Source organism: Musca domestica, unplaced genomic scaffold, assembly GCF_030504385.1.
Source record: "Musca domestica strain aabys unplaced genomic scaffold, Musca_domestica.polishedcontigs.V.1.1 39, whole genome shotgun sequence".
NCBI lineage: Eukaryota > Metazoa > Arthropoda > Insecta > Diptera > Muscidae > Musca > Musca domestica.
The window spans coordinates 5,507,067-5,530,131 of record NW_026712326.1 but is presented as its reverse complement, the minus strand read 5'-3'; the positions used below and the strand labels follow the sequence as shown (position 1 = coordinate 5,530,131).

At 34.9% G+C, this 23,065-nt stretch overlaps 1 protein-coding gene across 2 annotated transcripts in view; it reads right to left on the bottom strand.

Moving 5' to 3' along the window:
* Nucleotides 1–23,065, bottom strand: part of LOC101888828 (protein Lilipod) — a 49,176-nt gene that overhangs the window by 11,541 nt on the left and 14,570 nt on the right. For both annotated transcript variants that reach the window (XM_011294144.3, XM_011294143.3), the window contains exons 2-5: nucleotides 4,268–4,392; nucleotides 3,975–4,114; nucleotides 3,624–3,854; nucleotides 3,355–3,423 (exon numbers count right to left, since the gene is read on the bottom strand). In XM_011294144.3, coding sequence (XP_011292446.1) covers nucleotides 3,355–3,423; nucleotides 3,624–3,854; nucleotides 3,975–4,114; nucleotides 4,268–4,392 — 565 coding nt within the window. The remainder of the gene's footprint in view (nucleotides 1–3,354; nucleotides 3,424–3,623; nucleotides 3,855–3,974; nucleotides 4,115–4,267; nucleotides 4,393–23,065) is intronic.

Sequence of the window (23,065 nt, the reverse complement as noted above, 5' to 3'; positions counted from 1 at the left end):
AGAAAAATTGGGATGTGCGAAATTTAAAGTGAATCGGATGCTTATTTCGCATTTTATGAGAGTTATAATTATTTAAAATGTTGACGATTCGTGGGGTTGGTACTTGATGGAGTGGGCCGATATATTCCATTTGCGCACCTGACGTAGCATATTATGATATAAATATTAGGATTTCCAAACTTTTCACAAAATTGGATGTTCTTTCTAGTTCTGTATGGTAACTTTCGACCTTTTTTTAAACGTGTTTAAATGAAAGCAAAAAATTGCTTGAGGTTGAGGTGATCGACACTTTGGTATTTTTTAGTGACAACCGTGCTTTCCAAAATACTCCAACGGATTGGTATCCGGAGATTTTGGTGGCCACTGTGTACTGGAAATAAAGCGAGGAACCTCATTTTGTAACCATTCTTAGTTACCATTCTTGGTTGGTTACTCATTTTGTAACCATTCTTGCTGAGTACGATGGTGCTGAGTCCTGTGGGAATGTCCAAGGTCTGCGGCCAAATTGTTTGCATGCCAAGGCTTTGCAAAAATTATTACATCCTCCACTACTCCTTTCGATCAAGTTGCTTATATACTTTTCAAACCATTTCAGCTGATGTTGCTGTTTTCTTCCGTCCACTTCCTCGACGTCGGGCTCCCTACCAGTATCACGGCAACGAGCGATGGTACGAGACACAAAAGACTTATTAACATTTAAATGCTGGAGTGCTCTAACGATTGACACTTGTGGTTTTCCAGCCAAATATAAAGAAATCACACTATCACGCTTGAATTCCATCACGGCTTACTTTTTTCTGGAAAATGCTCAACAAAATGCTTTTGTACGCTTGTAAACAGTATAATGAGCTGTCACTGGAATAATTTAAACAGCTGTCGGACGAGTGGCTTAGAAATGACAGCAGTCTGAAGTTGGTTGCAGTTTTTTCATCTCACCCTGTATAAAACCACTATTTCGATCTCATATGGCTGATGGTATATAAAAATAGCATAGAATCTTCACTAGATCTTTTTAAAATGACTATATTTAACAAATTTTGAGAAATAAAAAATAGTTTTCGATTGGCATATATGTTATTTTCCAAATTTTTACTAATTTTTCTTTTCCATACTTTCTGGGTAAAGTAGATGGATTTTCACCTATCCCCTTTTGCCAGTTTTTATATTAAAAAATAATGCTCCACAATGAATTGGTGGGTCACATTTCCAACATGGGTAATACCCATCATTTGGGAAATATCCGGGTAATACCCATCATTTGGGAAAATATCCGGGAATTCACACATTTCTTATAAATTTACCGGTATTTACCAATTTTCTAATTTCGCTAATAAACTAACAACTACCTACAGCGTTTTGCTAATTGAACAAACTGTTACCAACAGATTTCAAACAATGATAAGAATTAGTGTTTTATGGCTGTGTATCGAAAGAAAACAAATGACGGAAAATACATATTATAAAGTCCAAAATATTAGTTTCTGGGAACACATAAAAGTATCACTTTGTTTAAACAAATTTTGTTGCATTTCTATTAAAAAAGTTCACGATGAACCTTGAGCTGTTTGGTATATTATGACCACTTAAATGCGTTTCTCTATCACTTAGATATCAATAAAATCTAGCTGATTAAACAAATACCCCTATGTACGGCATTTGTTTTAATAGCCAAATGACCAATATATTTTTGCAAATTTAAAAAACTATTCCCACCAGATATCTAATAAAGATAAAAATTCGTTATTAGTGAGAGTGTTTCAAGAAAACGTTAGTTATTAGGAGTACATATGTACTCTTCCTACTATCAGGTTGAATATTCTAGTTGCTGATTGCACAAAAAATAATTTTGTATAAATACATTTAGTTGCATTTCTAGCTAAAAAATTCCATTTTGAACTTTGTTCTGTTTTGTACATTTCGGCCACTTCAATTTCCCAAAAAAATATCAATACAATCTATCTGATAAAACAAATGGCATATCGACATAATTAAATTCGTACGAACACACAAGTGTTGGGGGTATTGTGTTATATTGATGAATATATTTGATAATAAAGTATGATTGATGGCAATGCAACGCAATTGTCTGATAGTGCCACAGTGGCGAATGTAATTAGTCACATTATTAAAACAAACAAGTTAAAAAGCAGTAAGTTCGGCCGGGCCGAACTTTGAATACCCTCCACCATTTGGAACAAATTTTAGGTATTTTCAAAAAATAAAATCCGTTTAAAATTCTGTTAAAATCTTAAAAATATCGAATACAGCCCTTATATTAGGATCTATACGACGTGGACCTACATACGCTTTGTTTTTCATAAGCCATTACCATATTCAAATTCGAAACTTGAAATAAACGGTGATAATGTAGCTACATCTCAAACAACTTCGGAGAGTATTGTACCTAAAATCGAAAAAATACCGAATATAGGGAGGTACTGATATATAGGGCCTATACGAAGACCTGGACCTGCACAGACAATTTTCTGTCATAGACTGTAGTATCCACTACGAACTTCAAATACCAAATTTGAAACAATTTTGGTGAATAATGTCACTAAAATCATCAAAATACCTAATATAGGGAGGAACTGTTATATGGGGGCTATACGAAGACGTGGACCAACACGGACAATTTTCTGTCTTAGACTGTAGTATTCATTACGAATTTCAAATACCAAATTTGAGACAATTCCGGTGAATAGTGCCGCTAAAATCATCCAAATACCGAATATCTGGAGGTACCGTTTTATGGGCGCTATATCAAAACATGGACCTGCACAGACAATTTTCCGTCATATGCGGTAGTATTCATTCCGAACTTCAAATACCAAATTTGAAACAATTCCGGTAATTAATGTCACTAAAATCATCAAAATAGCAAATATAGGGAGGTATCGTTATATGGGGACTCTACGAAGACCTGGACCTGCACAAACAATTTTCTGTCATAGGCTGTAGTATCCATTTCGAACTTCAAATACCAAATTTGAAACAATTCCGGTGAATAATGTCGCTAAAATCATCAAAATACCGAATATCGGGAGGTACCGTTATATGGGGGATATATGGAAACGTGGACCTATATGGCCCATTTATAAACTAAACCTGGCAAAATAAACATGTGTGAAAAATTCTAGCCTTCTATCTCAATTCGTTCGAAAGATAGCGTGATTACAACAGACAAACGGGCAAACAGACAGACGGACATCGCTAAATCGACTTAGAATTTTACGCTGTTGGGTCTGACATGAGTATATCGAGGAGTTACAAACGGAATGACAAAGTTAATACACCCTCTATAATATGGAGGAGGGATACAAAAATTTAAGTAGTAAAAAAATATCAACTTACGGAGTAGTAGTAGCACACCCAAAAACGATACGCATGAATACAAAAATGGCAAATGAACACTGCCCAAATCTGTAGGGAGAAAAAAGAACAAAAAGACAACAGTTTATGGATGTGGGAGCAATGCAAAATAAAAGAACCACAAACATGTAACTGCACCCAACGTAGAAACTGTCGTGGCTTTGCTAAATTAATAACCCAGCCAAATGTAGTTTCCGCTGAAATGCAGTCGTTTTTTTTTTTTTTTTGCTTTTGTAAATTGGCATACTTACTGAACAATGAGAGAAATCCAATTTTTTCTGGATCCATTACGGCTGACAGCACATATGTCAGGCCCAGCACAACAAATGCCAATAGGCTAAATACTGTAAATGTTTCATAGGCTCGTGCTATGATTCCCTTTTTATGGCCCGAAAAGCCTGTTGATTCAGTGAATAGATAGGCAAATGGCAGGAAAACGAATAATGCCAAATTGGAGAATAGAAAAACATGGTTCCAAAGACCTGCAATAAAATCAAACAAAAAAATTGTATTAACAACATTTGAAATCAATCAGCCATAACATAAGATTGCAACGGCCATTTATAATCAATCAATGGCTCAGCAGCAAGTAACTCACTTACCTTGGATCAATGAACTGTTTAGCCATTTGACGTAGTAACTGTTCGGATAGAGTAACAATACTTCATTGCTGGCAATTGAAACGGGCAGTAGAAGAGCCGCACCAACCGCAATCGCCATTGAAAATGTACAAAGCCATGAACTGTTTTGATGGGTTTGTTTAGTTGCCAGATGTAGAGATGCCGGAGGGAAAAGGAAATAAAAGAATGAAGATGATGATGTTTTTGATTAGTTTAAGAATAAAAAATATAATTTAAAAATGGTTGCTGTATCATTGTTCAATTTTTGTTCCTACCTTATGCGATAGACCAGCAATTCATCGTCATCATTGGAAAATAGATCATCACGATCTTTACGTCTGAACCGTGAAATTAACACGTACGATGCAAAGTATAAAACTATTAAAAGCAATAGGAATATCTGAAAAGATAGGAAAATAGAGATTTTGTTACTAGGAGTGGCTGGCTGGTTATAATTAGTTTTATTTTTTTTCGAAACATGTATATGGTGTATGGTATAGGGAAATCTGTTAATTGTTGAAAAGAAAGTGAAAAGGTGAAAAAATAAAAAAGAATACACAGTGGTCAGGAATAGAAATTACATCCAGTATATTTAATAAATGATTGCGGTAAGAAGATAATCTGGTAGGATTCCAGCGGGTATGTCTGTGTGGGTGGTGTGCTTTCTCATCATGGATAAGAGATTTCATATACCCTCGAAAGTCAAAGCGAACTGAGAACTTCATGACATGTTCTAGAACTAGGCGCCCAATGTCTTTCTTGGTTGTCGACAGTGATTGCTCTTTATACCCTTAGCCTTGGAGTGAAACGGGAGCTGGAGTCTACTGTGAAAGTCTAAGTATCCAAAGGTCCTTCAGACTAAACAACGACTGTAGCGTTTTTCAGGCAGAAATCTTTGCTGTCAGGAAGGTCATAGAACTGCTAGAATCAATGAACTGAAGCGGGGCCGAAGGCTCTAAATTCTATGGCAGTTCTGGATAGCAGGAATGCTCTAGAAAATGTTAAATCGTTTGTCAAACTCTGTTGAGTCCCTGGACAGTGCAATATATCTGGCAATGAATCGGCGGATGAAATGGCCAGACGCGGATCTGAGTCAGTATATCCTGAGATTGAGAGATCAATGAAGCCAACTTTATGACACTTCATCCAAGTACTGCATAAGCTTTATCTTGGGAGATTTCAACAGAACTGGCTAACAGGAAGGGACATAATGTCTCCAAAAAGATTTGGCTGGTAAATTCCGAAAGGAGATCGAGGTCACTCATATCCATGACGAAGCTGGACTTGAAGCTTGTGGTGGGCCTAATTACAGGACACTACAACATAAAGGCCATGACATCCAAATAGGGGGGCGGGGGTGTGACGACACTGAATACTGCTGAATACAGGCTTTGTCAGGACGAGGAGGAAACTGAGACGGTGGAGCACCATAAGACCAAAATGGCTAAGGACGACGACCGTGGATGCAAACCTACTATTCTACTCTTTATTCAGATTCTCTCTTCTTCACTATCCGTTATTCATTTCCTTCTCTTCTCTTTATTCTGTTCTCCTGTCTTCTTTAAATTAGGGTGAACACATCATGTTCATCTGATGTCCATGAAGATAAATTAAAATCAGAGCACACATTTGCACGTTTCCCCTCTGAAGAGAAACTAGCTTGCGAGCGCGATTCCTCGAAGAGTGGGAGTTTTATACAGAATTTACTCTTCTTAGTGGGAATCAAATCGTTTGAAACAGAGTGATGGGATGTGTGAAATATGAACGGATGCTTATTTCGGATTTTATAATCGTTTTTGTTATTCAAAACTTTTTCTCATTGTGGGGAAGGTACAAGAAGGGAAGGTCCGGTCTCTACCATCTTTATAACAGATCTTGTGTTGATAGAAATATTGAGATCTGAATGGAATCGGATGTTCATTTCGTGTTTAATGAGCTTCATAGATATTCAAAATTTTGACCATTTGTGGGGGAGGTACCAAAAGTAGTGAACCGAAACATTCCTTCTCAACACCAGACTTAGGGTTAATATAAATATTGGGATGTGTGAAATTTGAAGACAATCAGACTCTTAAAACACATTATAAGAACTATAATTACTCAACATTTTTACTTTTGTGGGAGAGGCACTTAATGGAGTGGACTGTTATTGTCCATTTTCGCACCTAACATATCATTGATGGAAACATTAGGATTTGCAAAGTTAGAGCAAAATTGGATCATCCTTTCTCTTTCTGTGCAGTAAATATATTTTTTTGAATATTTTGACCTTTTGTGTGGGAGTTACCAGAAGGAGTGGCCGATATTGCCCATCTCCGAACTCGATATATGTTTGATAATAATATTGCACGGATGTGCCAAGTTTGGACCATATCGGATACTCCCTTCGAGAATTATGGTGCGCACCAGCCAGTGAGACAGACAGACAGACGGACGGACGACGGACATCGCTAGATCGACTCCAAATGTCCTAAAACGGATTTGGTCCAAAGAAAGCTAGGGTCTAGAATCGTTATTTCGATGAGGTACGTTTTGGCCGTATCAAAAGATATACACCCTCTCTAGCTATATGGCTAAGGGTATAATAAAAACCCACAGGAAACTTAATATCATTATTATTGCCAACATTAAAGCTAAATAATATATTCTATAGATTTTAAGATTAGAAAAATCAAGAAATTAGTATCAAATTGCGATTATGAATGACCAAATTATGAATGATTATTTGGCGAACATGAAAATGCATTCGTCAAATAAATTTGCCATGCCACTTTTGAGCAGACAATTTGCGTGTGTTAACAACCATTTAACATATTCAAATAAAACGAAAACAATATATATATCGTCCGTTCACCCGCAATAACCTTCAAAAATTCATAAAAAACGAAATCAGTTCAAACTTTGCTACCAACAAAAATTGGTCTCGAGGAATTTTTTCGCAAACATTAAAAATAGATTTGCAAATTGGTTGAGTTTTTTTCGTTCGATTTTTTTATATTTTCTGCATTCTGTCAAAATTTATTGGCTACCCCTCTTTTCATTACTGTCGTCATCATCATCATCATCAGTGTTCGTTCACACAAGATCATGATCAGTTAACACACAAAAGCATCATATCCGAGAAATTAACCTGTTGTTGTTGTTTTCCTCCCCAATTGGCTGGCTTTGTGCAGATATAGAAATTGGCCATAATAACAAATGATAGCAAAAGAAATAACAATAATACCGCACAGCGGCACAACTTAATTTAATTGAAAGCAACAATTTGCAACAACAATTGAGCCAGCCATCGATCGAATAGCCAGTTCAGTTTAGTGTGGCCTCAAGATTGGCGCTAATATCAACAGAGAGTTGAAAAAAAAAAAACGAAAAAGATATTTTTTTGTTCAATTTCACTTCGATTTGCACACGTTATTTTCTTTTAATAATTCCCTACTCAGACGAGTGTGGGGATGTTTAATTTTGAGCATTTGTTTGTAGCAAAGAAAAATAAAAATAAATAAATAATGATATATGTTTTATGCTGGAATTCTTTTAAAGACATTCTCGGTTTTTCATCCATCTGCCACTTTCATTTGGAATAAATCATTCCTTCTCTCTTAAAGACTGCATCTTCTGTGAAGAAGTCTGTTCTATAAAAAAAAACCTTCTTCATGTTATAAAACTCAACGAAGAGATAATCCGCTCTGCCAAAATCTCTTATATCTATTTCTAAAAACTTTTGAATATTTTTATAAACTCAGACATATGGCTAGAGAGGTTATATATAATTTGATACGGCCAAAACGTGCCTCATCGAAATAACAGATTTAGACCATAGGTCTCTTTGGAGCAAATCTGTATCCGATCGGGAGTATCCGATTTGGTCCAAACTTGGTACATCGCAATATTGTTATCAAACTAAGATCGAGTTCGGATATGGGCAATATTGGTCTACTCCTTCTGATAATTCCCTCACAAAACGACAACACTTTCAAAGAAAATAATTTACTGCCCAGAAAGAGAAAGGATAATCCGATCTTGCTCCAACTTTGCAAATCATAATATTTGCATCAGTTCTAGGTCAGGTGCGAAAATGGACAATGAATAATTATAACTCTTATAAAATGTGATGTAAGAGTCCGATTGCCTTAAAATTGCATACATCATAATATTTTTATTAACCCCAGGTTTGATGAAAAGATGGATTATATCGGTCCACTTCTTCTGGTACTTCCCCCACAAAGGGTCAAAATTTCCAATAACCGAAAAGATTATTAATTCCAAAATAAGCATCTGGTTCTCTTCATATTTCACACATTACATTCTTCCTACTAACACAAGATCTTGTGCGAAAATGGACAATATCGGTCCACTCCTTCTTGTATTTCCACCACAAAGGGTCAAAATTTTGAATGTTCATGAAGCTCGTAGAACACGAAATTACCATCCGAATCCATTTAGTCTTGGTACATCTCAATATTACAATTCAACACAAGATATGTTATAAAGATGGTGGAGATAGGATCATTCCTTCTGGAACCTCTCTACAAAGGGTTAAACTTTTGAATAACTAAACCGATCATAATATCCGAAGAAAACTTCCGCATCTCTTCATATTTCACACATACAATTATTTCTGCTAACACACTATCTGCTGTGAATATGGCATATATCGGTCCGCTCCTTCTGGTACCTCCCCCACAAAGGGTCAACAAATTGCGAAATTTTGAATATCCATGAAGATCATAATTTGCGAAATTAACATCCGATTTCATTCAGTCTTGGTACATCTCAATATTTCGATCAACACAAGATCTATTATAAATATGGTAAGGATCGGACCGTGGCTTCTGGTACCTTCCCCACATATAGTTCAAGATATTGAAAAAATAAACACCAAACTCTCTTGTAATTTCTGCAAACCCCTCCTGGTACCTCAACCCAAAAAAGGGTCACAATTTTCAATAGTTTTATCTGTCTTAACTTGCGAAACAAGTCAGCGATTCTTTACAACTTGCTAAATCTAAATATTTCTCTCAACCAAAAACCGGAGATGAACATGGAATTTAAGATTTCACATAAAATTGGATATTGATGTTCGATTTTAAAAATTACTTTAAGAGTAAAATCGAGTTTGCTGATTTCTTGGTTCGTGAATGTGTTTAGTAACAGTCAACTGATGTTGCTTGATTAGTAAAGCAACCGAAACTAAGAATGAAGCGGATTTGAGTCGAGGAATTCTGAGTTTCTGTACATTGGGCCCTTCTATGTGTAATTTCTCCACAATTTTCAAATTTCCAGAAAATTCGAAAAATCCCAGAGTCCGAAATTTATTTTTCCTAGGTCAATATAGGTCAACCCCGATTCATTTTAGGTTTTTTGCAGTGGGTTTACTACTGGACTTCTCATGTTCATTTCCCTCCTGTTTTTGGTTTAGTTTCGTTAAAGGATGCACAGCTGTATTGCAATCTGAAACTGCTTCGCTCGGAAACCTTTGGTCTATGAAGAACGTTGGAGTTTCTATCTCCCACGTGCCAAAAAGCATGTGTCTCTTGATGGATAATATGGTATAGTAGGTGTTAATATCTGCATAGTAGGTGTTAATATCTGCATAGTAGGTGTTCAATCGTCTCTACCTTTTCACATAGTCTACTGTAGTTAGGAACACTGTTATCCCATTTTGAGGTTAGATATCTGATATCTATACGCACAAAAGTATGATTGATTATACAATGTACTTAATTACAAATCAAAAGGTTTTATGATCAATTCCTGCATAATATCTATAATTTTATATAATTTTTCAAAATTGAACAAATTATTTTATTTAATATTAGCTCATATTAGGTTACAACAAAAGGTATTTAATTCTGATGTAGAGTATAACATTGTCGACTTCAGCGCGCCTGTTTTTCCTTCTTCTTGATAAAACAAGAAAAATGCTTTTCCTCAATACGTATTGTGAAAACAACGCCACGATGGACATACATCCACACGCACACATGTATACATCACTATACATTATACGCATACAATTTGGGTATTTCATCAACAAGTGTTTTCTTTTCTTAGTTGAATGTGATTGTGTTTTTTTGCTTTTGTTGATTTGATTTTCGAGAAAAAAATTGGTCAACACGCCAATTACAATTCGGCGAGAGGTGAAGGTGGACAGACTGGTTGGTAGATAAATATTTATGCTTGCCATTCTACATATTTTTGCAATTACTACATAGACGCCAGGCGACGGGTTTTTTTTTTCCTTTTTGTTCAATTACAAAGTCCACTTGGCTCACCAATTGGTTCTTTTGTGGTTTTATTGTAATCTATTGCCGATATTACTGATAATAATTTTTATCTCGGTTATTGGGGTTCTTTAGCGATTATTATTTGATTCATTTATAACTACCATCAGACAAAGTTTGAAATCGCTGGCTGATTTATTTTTTGTGATTAGACAGGTGTTTTTTCACTGGAATTTGTTCATGAACTTCACATTAGTTGAGTGATGGTTTTTCACGTGAAGGTCAATCGTCAATCATATTTTTGGTACAGCGATATAATAATTCACAGTAAAAAATATAAATTTCAAAAACTGGGCCTTTATCGTATGACTACAGGGGATACCTCCCTGTCTGGCGCACGATAACTCTTGAAAGGAGTATCAATTCGTCCAAAATTTAGATTAAGTTTAGTGATGGCTTGGTGGTAAAATTTACCACCCTTATTTTTTTTAATTTTTAAATTTTTTTTGATAATTATTTTGTTTAATAAGTATAAGTAGATTTTAAGTCACAATTTCAACAAAATATCAAGAGGGGGTGAAATTTACTCAATAGCCATATACTAAAAAAATGGCGCCCAATGTGGGACTCTGAACATAGTATATAAAAGTTCGTAAAAAGCATTAGGTACGGCCGCACTTTTTGTAGCCTTGCCAGTAAATCATAATATAGAAATTTGTGATGACAAAAATGTTGATTTTAGTCAGGAAAATTAAATTTCAAACGAAGGTGCTACGTAATAGCCATATACTAAAATGTGAATTCTTTATGAATTTGTACTTTATACTTTGAATTCAAAGTGGCAGGGATTACATATGTGTAAACCTATGCAAATAATGAATATTTCTGCGAAGTATGGAATATCAATAATTTGAGATAGTGTATGTGGCTATATCAAAACCTAGACCTACGACGAATGATGTTGGGGAGGATATATTTTATATCAAACAACTACCATTTCGAACTAAAAATTTGCATTTAAATGTTTGCATTTAGTATTGAGAAATAGTGGCGCCCAACGTGGGCGCTGAGCAGATGATATAAGAATGCGGAAATGCGCATTAGGTCTTTTTTATGGCTTTGCCTGGAACTTAAAATATAACCAAATCGATTGGCCTCAAATTCCTAAACCGTGGGGATTCGATAACATAGCTCCTGAACTAACGGACATATAAATATTAAATGGTTGCCTATTATACTGAGAAATGTGGGCTGGATTATACGTAGGTATTTCGAAAACATGCATTTTAAATATTTATAAAAAATTCAAAAAAAAAAAAAAAAAAAACAAATTACAGTCATATCTGCTAGGAAATGAGGCTAGAATATTTAATTCTACGAGTAAGAACTAAAAGAAAGAATATTCCTTGTTTTTTTTCTGCCAATCGAATAAATGCGAGTGGTCTTTGCCAATTTTCGAGTGGGAGTAAAATCCGAAAGTGTTGTTGTTTTTGTACACAAAATCCACCGGCCCCTCGCTTTGTACATGAACACTTTTCAAATTCGTAAACAAAATAATTGTTTAACACGATTGTACTCAAAGAGTAAACGCTGACTTTACTTCGAGCATTTTGGCTCACACTCTTATTTTTCAAACAGCGCTACCACATAAAGATTATGAGTGGAGAGTAAACTTCGTGTAAAACACATTCTCTTCGAGCGAGATAATCTAATCTCTACTTACAATTTACATCACCCAAACCCAGTCTTCCAGGAGTTCTAATACTCGAATATGAGTGGTGCGTTAAACTAGCTCGTATATCAGAAATGTGTCTATAAACTCAAAAAATACAATTTCTTTTGTAATATTGCAAAAGAAACCTAGCAGCTGAAAAATGGGAGCCCATTTTTTTACATACGTGGATCTCCCCAGACTTTTGACATGGAACACATTTATTTGCCATTTGAAATCTTCGAATCATCAGCAGGGAGAAGTTAGACAAATTGTTTAAATTAAAATAAATTGGAAAGAAGATAATGAGTTAATCAAATCAAAACAAGACCAATGGCGCCCAACGGTGGGGAGACATGCCCACAAGTACATTAGCTAAGCAAATTATTTAAATAAAATAAATAACTGTAAATATGTTAATTTGTAAAAATCAAATTAAAAAAAATGCAAAAAACCATAAAATTACGTTTGCAAATTGTGAATAATTTGCGGTTGATTCGAATACCATTGTAGAAGAGATGGCAAAGCCGGCGGAATAAATAGACAGCAATGATGCTTCACATCGCTGCGATAAATAAGTATCGCAACAATAAACGAATAAATCAATGACTGACACAAACAAAGCAACAACAAAACAGCAATTGTTGAAGTGACAAGCGAATCAAATGTATTTGCGGCTCAAAAAAAACTAGCAAGTAAAAGTGAAAATAGTAAAAGTCATGGTTGCTGGTAAAGAGCCAGGCTTGGGTTCGAGAAAATGGAAGGGAAGGTGTTGTGGTGTTTTGTTCAAAACTATTATATTACAATGCAAAAACAAAATACGAAAATAAAACTGATACTTATTTTTATTCCCCCTTTTCAGCCCACAATTTTTACGATTTCCCCTAAAACAAACTTTAACAGTTATTTCCGGTGTTGATATAGAAAAAATGTATTTTTGTTCTTAAATACACAAATAAAAAAGCAAAAAATAAAGAAAAACACCAGCTGTTTACACATTTTTGACACCTACCAACAAATTCAAATACCCACCACAGTCAACCTGCAACCAGTCGTCCGTCCGTCGGTTCGGTTTACTCAGGTTTTGTACGTGATTTGTTAGCTTAACATTTTTTTTTTGGTTGGATAAAAGTTGACATTTTAAATGTTCGCATGCCAGACAATTATTGCCTTCGCACCACTAACCCAGAAGTCAAAAGAACAGTTAATTTTCTTTATTGCAGTGCGTTTATGTGTGTGTGGGTCAATTAATAAGAAATTCCAGTTAATTACATGTTAAAAAAAAACAAGTTTTTATTAAAATTAGAACGATATAATATTTTATGTGTTAAATAAATAATTAGAGAGATTTTTAATAATTTTAACATTTTAGTTTCGAGGTTTTCTCATCTCATACCAAAGGTGACCTATTTTAAGTTTAGCTAAGGATTTTGAAGTGAGAACGTATTTAATTATAAATAAACCAAATACATTCTCATAATATTTTTATACCCTCAGACATATGGCTAGAGAGGGTATATATCATTTGATACGGCCAAAACGTGCCTCATCGAAATAACGGTTTCAGACCCTAGGTCTCTCTGAAGTCGATCCAAGGATGTCCGTCCGTCTGTCTGGCTGGCTGATGATAACATCGCAATATTTTTGTCAAACTTAGATCAAGTTCGGAGATGGGAAAAGTCGGTCCACTCCTTCTGGTTTACTGCACATAAAGAGAAAAGATAAACTAAATTTTCACCAACTTTGCAAATCCTAATATTTGCATTAGGTCGAGGTCAGGTGCGAAAATGGACAATATGGGCCCACTCCATCAAGTACCTACCCCACAAAGGATCAAAATTCGGAATATCCATGAAGCTCACAAAACGCGAAATTAACATCCGATTCCATTCAGACTTGGCATATCTCAATATTTCTATCGACACAATATCTGTTATAAAGATGGTAGAGATCGGATCATTCCTTTGAACTCCCCCACAAAGGGTCAAAGTTTTAAATTACCAAAACGATTATAAAATCCGAAATAAGCATCGGATTCTCTTCACATTCCCTTATTTCTCCTAACACAAGATCTTCTGTGAAGATGGAATGTATCGGTTCACTCCTTCTGGTACCTCCCCCACAATGAGTAAAAATTTGGAATACCAATGAAGCCATTAAAACGCGAAATTAACATCCGATTCCATTCAGACTTAGTACATCTCGGCACATCGGAACATTTCTTCTCTTATCACCCCCTGAAAGGGTCAAAATTTTGAATAACCAAACGATAATAAAATCCGAAATAAGCAGACTTAGGTCAGATACGAATTGGGCTATATTGGCCAACTACTTCGGAACCACCCTCATAATGGGTCAACAGTAGCCGCAGTGCTTTTATTACTTCAGAACGACATCTGTATGTCAGTATTCTAAAAATGTAGTATTTTCGTCCCAGATATCAACAGTAGACGGATATTCTAACACATCCAACATACCCAGAAATAGACCTTTGGACTATTTCATCACTTCTGATCATTTTTTCCAGCGTACTCAGAATAAGCTCTTGTATAAATCACCACATTCATCTCATGATTTGTGAACGACATCTACATGTCAGTATTGTCTGCTGACCCAAAATACTTGTCAGGTTAAAGTACTTCATGCGTGGAAAATCGAAAACCTAATGTGTAACCGAAAATAGCCTTTAGAATTAAACAACTATATTCCCCTCATTTCTACTGAGCGACATCTACATATCAATAATGCGGATTTGTTGGAAGTCAGCGAAACATATATTCGCTTTCGATACGATGTCGCGATGTCGTACAGTAAGGATTGTACACTACAGTTTTGTCTTGTCTACAACTTACTGAAAATGGTTGGCATCAGAAGTATTTCATATTAACCAGAGCTCCGAAATGTTCTCACGAATTTGAGGAGATAGTGGAATTTGCTCAAAATCGAGCAGGCATTTCGCTACTGGTTCAATCTATTGCAAGGGAATATATTCTGGTGCTCTTCTCTTCTTAGTTTTTGTACACTAACCCTCCCTCATGTTCATAGCCATGTCTATATATCTATACACACACAAGAACAAATAAAACATTTTTATTCTAAACCTCCGATATACTCATTCGAACTCGAGAAGCAAGTGAAATTTACTCAAATTCGAATGGGAGCACTTGTGGAGGTTAAAAAAAAACAAGCATATTCTTTTTTCTATACCACTCAACAAGGGCGAGTAGACTCTGCTCTTTTTCTTTTGGGTGGGAGTAAAATAAGCTCGAAATCGCAGATTTCTTGAATAACATTGTTTTATTTCCAACTATGGGTATTTTATAAACCCACAACTACAAATAAAGCAGAAGCAAATATGTTGGAAAACATTGTCTTCAACCTGTACCAAAAAATTCGGTCACATGCAGTTATATATTTTTCTCAAAAAATGAAATTTGATCAAATTAAACAAGAACACAATTTTAGGTTTCTAAAAACAGAACGGCTTTTAGATGTTATTTATAGACACCTTGTTAGTGTTTGGAAAGTAATTACTTTCTATGAAAAGCCCATTTTAAAATAAGGGTTTAGTACGCTGTTTGGTAAGTAGTTACTGGTACTAAAATTCACTTAATACAACTGAAAATGTGTTCCTCTAAATCGATTATCTTGCATGCAAAACCTGTCAATATTCAGAGTTTTAGGAACTTGCAACAAAGAAATACACGCAAACTATTTTTAGAATTTTTATAAAAAAAACAATTACGCTTCAATTTAATGTCTTTGACTTATTTTACGATAGACGAATCCATTTGACTAATTATGGATGTAGCTTTTGTAAAAATAGATAAATAAACGAAATAACCTCTAGATATCAAAAAGATAAATCAAAAGACAACAAAAATGCATTGTGTTTATTGTACTGCCATTCTTCCTCAGATAACACAACCGAAATAAACAACAATAATAGGAAAGGTAAATAAATAATCATAAATAAAACAACGAAAAAAAATTGAAAATGAAGCCAAATGATGATATCAAAAACTTTCACTTAAACATTAGTCATTCAATAATAAATATACACATTTTTTTCAACCAATAGAGAATGCAAAAGAAATGAATTGTGTGTGCATATAAAAAATATAATGTAAATTAATAGTGTTTTTTGCTGTAGCTTTTTCTTTCTTTTAAGAAATGTAAGCTTTTGAGCGTCACTTCAATATCTTCAAAAAAAATTAAAAATTGACATCCACAAAAAACAAAGGGCAACAGAAATGAGCAAAACAAAAAACGCCAAAATGGAAGTAGTGAAGAGGAATTATTGCCGCCGGAGGTTATTATATAATGTGCAATTTGTATATATGTGTGTGTTAACTTTATAAGCAATTACTTGCCACTTAATTATTATAAACAAAGAATAAAACACACAACTTTTTTTTTGATGGGACCATCAAAGTTCATGTTTTAAAACTTAATATTGTTACAGTGAGAAAAAATATGGGATAGAAACGGCAAATAGTGATTAGGAATTATGTAAAATTCTAAAAAGTTTAAACAAATACAATTATATGTACAGGGTGAGATAAAAAAAACTGCAACAAAGTCAAACGCAATTATTTTTTAAATTTTATTAAATGAAAGCAAAAAATGGCGAAAATAGCATCAAATTTTAGAATAAGTTTAGATTTGTTCGAATTGGTCACCTTTGTCACGAATTATGGCCTTCAAACGGCCATTGAAACCGTCACACGCTGCCCGAATGTTGCTCTGTGGTATTTTGGCCCATTTCCGACGAAGCGCTTACCTGAGGTGACCGACACTTTGGTATTTTTTAGTGCCAACCTTGCTTTCCAAAAGACTTCAAACACAATAGTCCGACGGATTGGTATCCAGAGATTTTGGTGGTCATTGTGCGCTGGAAATGAAGCGGGGAACCTCATTTTGTAACCATTCTTAGGTGGCGCGTGCTGAGTGCGATAGTGCTGAGTCCTGTTGGAATGTCCAAGGTCTGCGGCCAAATTGTTTGCGTGCCCAAGGCTTTAATACAGCCTCAAGAATATTTTCGCGATAATATTCGCATTTATTCTGATGCCATGGTCGATTAATATGAGCGGAGAGCGACCATCGGCTGTTATGGCGGCCCACACCATCACCATGACCGGCACTTGAGTTCTGGTGATTGTTTACAAACTGCTGGACAACGAATGTTTTCTCATCGGAGAAAACCAAATTCGGCAGTTCACCACTTTCGGTCAAGTGGAGCAACTCTTTAGCTCTTTTGAGTCTATTTTCTTTCTGTTGCTGCCTAAGTTCTTGCACTTTTTGAAATTTCAATGGCTTTACCCCGAGCTCATTCTTCAATATTTGCCGAATGGAATATTGCGATATGTTCAGCTGACGAGCCATTTTTTTAAGTCGCTTCTTCACTTTTCTAACCATTTCTGCTGATGTTGCTGTTTTCTTCCGTCCACTTCCTTGACGTCGAGCTACGCTACCAGTATCACGGTAACGAACGATATTATGAGACGCCAAAGATTTATTCACATTTAAATGCTGGAGTGCTGTAGCCACTTGTTTTTTTTCCAGCCAAATATAAAGAAATCACACCATCACGCTTGAATTCCATCAAAAATAACTTTTTTCTGGAATATTCTCAACAAAATGCTTTTGTACGCTTGTAAACAATATAATGAGCTGTCTCTGGAATAATTTTAGTAGTTGTCGGACGTGTGGCTTAGAAATGATAGCAATCTGAAATTGGTTGCAGTTTTTTCATTTCAGCCTGTATAGGAAGAACTTATTATTTTCCCTCTGGTTATGTTGTCATTATTTTTTGGTATACTGGTAATGCAGAGGGTATGTGGTAGTCCTTGATAGTATATACGGCTAACACATTTTTCGTATTTCCGTCCAACAGTTTTGGTATAGCCTCCATTAGATTGAATTGAATCCAAAATCTAATATACGACAAGGCTACCGACACCAAAACTCTGACCATGTTTGAAGAAGCAGTTTGTTGGTACACCTCATACCTCCTTCACAGTGTACTTCTATAAAAAAAATTGCACATATTTGCCTACCAGGGACGTGCATAGAAATGCTTTAGGATCCATTTTCAGGGGGTCAACTAGTAAAAACAAATTTCGTTGCAAAAAGTAAAAAAATACAAAGTAGTAACCAATTCGTATGAGACCTGGTCCTCAGAGCCCCCTGATACCCACATATGTAAATTGTATGAAATTGCTGAAACGCATGCGACATGCATGCATTTTTTATATTTTAATTTCAAATAATTGTTCCTCATTAGTTTTGAATGAAAACGAAAATAAAAAAATAAACAAGTAACAAGTAACAACAAAGACTGAAAAAACAACAAAAAATATCTAAACAATTGATGATGTTGTTATGCACGTTTGATAATGAAAATATGACATCAAAGTTTTTTGTTAAACATTTTTCTAGACACACAAACAGACATACAAAAAATATTCATTAAATGTTTGCATATAAATCAAATTGTGGCCAAAGGTGCCACCGAGAGATAGTTAACTAAAAATACTTTTTTGAAAAATATCAACATCAGTTGTTGGTGGCAAACTAAAAAAACATACATATTTTTTCTTTTTCGAAATAAACATCAATGATAAATCGCTGAACACATTTCACATATTGTGGCCAAAATTGTAAAAACAAAATTTGGAGGTACAACCGAATAAAAACGAGGGGGAAATCGATGTAGAACGATATATAGCGGAACCACTAACAAAAAGTGCTACAGACGCCAGCCAATTTTTATTCATTTAAGGGAGCAATGACAAAATAGAGAGATTCTTCAAAGGGACTGTTTCCTCACTATTGAGCGTTTCCTCTGTATATTCTGTTCTCTTACCATAGATATTTGTTTGTTTATATTTATTTATTTTGTTTTCGCTGTGGTTTTTGTCAACAGATTTTCAAAATTATTTTTATGCTTTTAGATTTTGTTATTTGTTTTTATGTTGTTTTTTTAGTCAAGAGCACCAAGTCAATGACATTTGTTGAACTCGGAAAGTACATGCCTTATTGAAGCCAGCACCAAAACTGGCCAAAGAGGGGGAATAAAACGAGGTAGAGGGGTACATATTTCATAAGGGAGGCTATAACAGATTTCATGTTATTATAGAAGAATATAAGATCTTCTTATGGAGGACTAATATATATTCCTATCGAAAATCATGATGTCTTATTATAGAAGACGTATGGGGTTCCTATGGTCTTCTTATAGAAGACTATAGGGACTTCTTAAAAAAGGCCATAAGGTCTTCTCGCCGAAGACCATAGAGACTTGTCTTAGAAGAGCATAAGACCTTCCATATAATACCATAAGGTCTTTTCATAGAAGACCATAAGGTCTACTCATGGAAGACCATAAGGTCTTCTCATAGAAGACCATAACGTCTTCTCATAGAAGACCATAACGTCTTCTCATAGAAGACCATTAGGTCTTCTCATAGAAGATCATAAGGTCTTCTCATAGAATACCATAAGTTCTTCTCATAGAAAATCACCACAACCTTTGATGCTCCCCGTTACTACTTTCGTTCATTGAACCCTCCTCCTCTTCAGAAAAACAAATTGTGGTTAAAAGTCAATTTACGCCTAAAATTCCCAACAAAAAACACCAAATATTTAAAAATAAATATCAACACCAACACAAACACTCACACGCAATTTGAATATTTTTCTGCACTGCAGTCCAAAAACTACATTCAAATGCATTTTCAACGTGCGTTCTTTTTTGGCCATAAAATGTGTTTTATGTCGTTGGTTTTTTTTCAATTTTCGTTGTTTGCAGTTGTTGCTGAGTAGGCCGACATAATTCAATTCAATTGCTTTAGCTAGGCGGCCAACGAATAACAAAAAAACAAACAAAGTTTGGTGGCAACAAACAGCAAAATGTCTGGCTGGAGTGGGCGCTCTTACAAACTAAAAATACACATTATGCCATGATAATTTATGGCTTGTAAATATGCAAGGAAAAAATATAAAAAATTTAACTATGCGAAATTTGCAATGATAATGCTCCTCTGTCGGTAAAAATGTATTTTTTTTGCATCTAAAAGTCTTTAGGAATTTTTATGAGATGCAAGTTGGTGCAAGATTGTAATAAGTAAAAGAGAAATGTTTTTTTTAACAATATACGCTCCAGCAAATTATATTTTAAGAAATACGATGAAAGCTATGTGTCAATATGAAACGATTTTCTTATATGTCATTAAAGGAAAATATATGTACAAGTTATACATAAATCTGACTCGATATAGATTTATTACAGCTTTGAAAAGCTTAAATATCAAATAGAATAAAAAATATATATTTACCGGACTTCACTTCATTTGACAAACTTACTTCTAGACAACATTTTTCGTATGTGGCAACGTATACAGGGTGAGACGAAAAAACTGCAACCAACTTCAGACTGCTGTCATTTCTAAGCCTCTCGTCCGACAGCTTGTAAAATTATTCCAGTGAAAGCTCATTATATTGTTTACAAGCGTACAATAGCATTTTGGTGAGAAAAGTTATTCGTGATGGAATTCAAGCGTGATAGTGTGATTTCTTTATATTTGGCTGGAAAACCACAAGTGGCTATCGTTAGAGCACTCCGGCATTTAAATGTGAATAAATTTTTTGTGTCTCGTACCATCCATCGCTCGTTACCGTGATACTGGTAGCGTAGCCCGACGTCAAGGAAGTGGACGGAAGAAAACAGCAACATCAGCAGAAATGATTCGAAAAGTAAAGAAGCGACTTGATCGAAACCCGCATTGCAGTGGCCGAAAAAATGGCTCGTGAGCTGAACATATCTCAATATTCCATTCGGCAAATATTAAAAAATGAGCTCGGGGTAAAGCCATTGAAATTCCAAAAAGTGCAAGAATTTACACCGAAACAGAAACAGAAAGGAAATAGACTCAAAAGAGCTAAAGAGTTGCTTAACATGGCCGAAAGTGGTGAACCGCCGAATTTGGTTTTCTTCGATGAGAAAACATTCGTTGTCCAGCAGTTTGTAAACAAACAAAATAATCGTGTTTACTTGCCAAAGAGGTCAGCTGAAAATGTGCACCTTCGATTGGCCTACAGAACTCAAGCGCCGGCCATGGTGATGGTGTGGGCCGCCATAACAGCCGATGATCGCTTTCCGCTCGTATTAATCGACCATGGCATCAGAATAAATACCGAATATTATCACAAAAATATCTTGGAGGGTGTATTAAAGCCTTGACCTTGGACATTCCAACAGGACTCTGCACGCGCCGCCCACGAATGGTTACAAAATGAGGTTTCTCGCTTCATTTCCAGCACAGAATGGCCACCAAAATCTCCGGATACCAATCCATTGGACTATAGTGTCTGGAGTATTTTTGAAAACAAGGTTGGCACTAAATACTATCAAAGTGTCGATCACCTCAAACAAGCACTTCGCCTGGAATAGGCCAAAATACCGCAGAGCAACATTCGGGCAGCGTGTGACGGTTTCATTCGCCATAATTCGTGCCAAAGGTGACATATTCGAACAAATCTACACTTATTCTTAAATTTGATGCTATTTCCAAAATTTTTTGCTTTCATTCAAAAAAAAATTAAAAAAAAAAATGTAAAAATTATGGCGCTTGAATTTTTTTATCTCACCCTGTATAGGGGAGCTATATCAATTATGACGAAACTGAGAACATTTTGCAAAACTTCATTTAAATTTGACAATTAGTATGTTTACAAAAATACATGGATAGAAGAACAAGTATAAAACGACCAAGTATAAAACGACCAAAAAAGTGATTATATCTCGATCACCAAAAAAAACTATTAATCCATCTTCTCTTCTTGGGACGCAGTCTGGTATATAGTAAACAAAAAATCTTTAAAACAGCTAAACACACGAAATACAATATTTCCTCACCAATATCAATTATGACATCGGCAACCATCAAAACCATAAACATTCTGACGTATTATGTTGCCAATATTCTTTTGTTTATATCGAAAATGTTTATTTAGAATTCAATTTATTTATTTCGAAAACACAGCAATACCACATTGCCAACACGAAATTGTTTTTGTTATGAGTTTAATTTCCATTAGCGCGTACATCTTTGTTTGAAATCTTGTTCATGAACCAAAGATTATTTTACAAAAAAAAAAAAATAATAAATAAATAAATAAAAAATTGATATATAGTAAATAATACGAGACATGTGGAGGAAATGAGATTCCTATAGGAAATAAACAAAAATGAAGACTGGCGAATATTCAAGTGTGGATGGCTTGCCTATATGGAGAGTAACAGACGACATGGTAGTTTAAAATCAGGTATTGCCGTTCAGTAAAGTATTTGAAGGCATAAAGAGGACTTAAAGATGTTTGTTATAGCTAAAAGTGAAAAAAAAACAAGCAAAAAAGCATCGGTCGGTTTTGTATACCCTCATTAAATTTTCGATTATATAAATATATTTTGACTTATGTTATGATTATTCAAATTGTTGACCCTCTATGGAGTTTTATGCGAAATCATATATTACATATTCATCACAAGTTTCTGGTTGAGAGAAATAGTTAGCTATAGCAATTTGAAAAGAATCGCTGACTTGTTTCGCACGTTATGACAGATATAAGTATTGAAAATTGTGACTCTTTGTGGGTGAGGTACTGGATGGGGTTCGCAGATCACACAACAGATCTTGTGTTAGCAAAGATGTTTCTGTGTGTGAAATTTGAAGAGAATGCTTATTTTGCTTTCTTTGAGCTTTTTGTTTTTAAAAACCTTGGACCCTATGTGGAGGAGGTACCAGAAGATCTCTTTCATCTTTATAACAGATCCTTTGTTGATGGAAATATTTATATGTACCAAGTCTGAATGGAATCGGATGTTAATTTTGCGTTTTATGGGCCTAATGGATTCTAAAAATGTTGACCCTTTTTGGGGGAGGTACCAGAAGGAGTGGACCTGCAAAATGTTCCTTTCAGCAAGTTCAATTGACAATTAAGAAATTTTTCGATTTCATTATTAATTTCAAATATTGAAATCAGAAGTATTTTATCGATTAGAAAATCTAATATAAATATTTTTTCTAGCAGCGTATTTCTTTATCTTACTTATTTTTGTTTGAGACTGTAGTTTC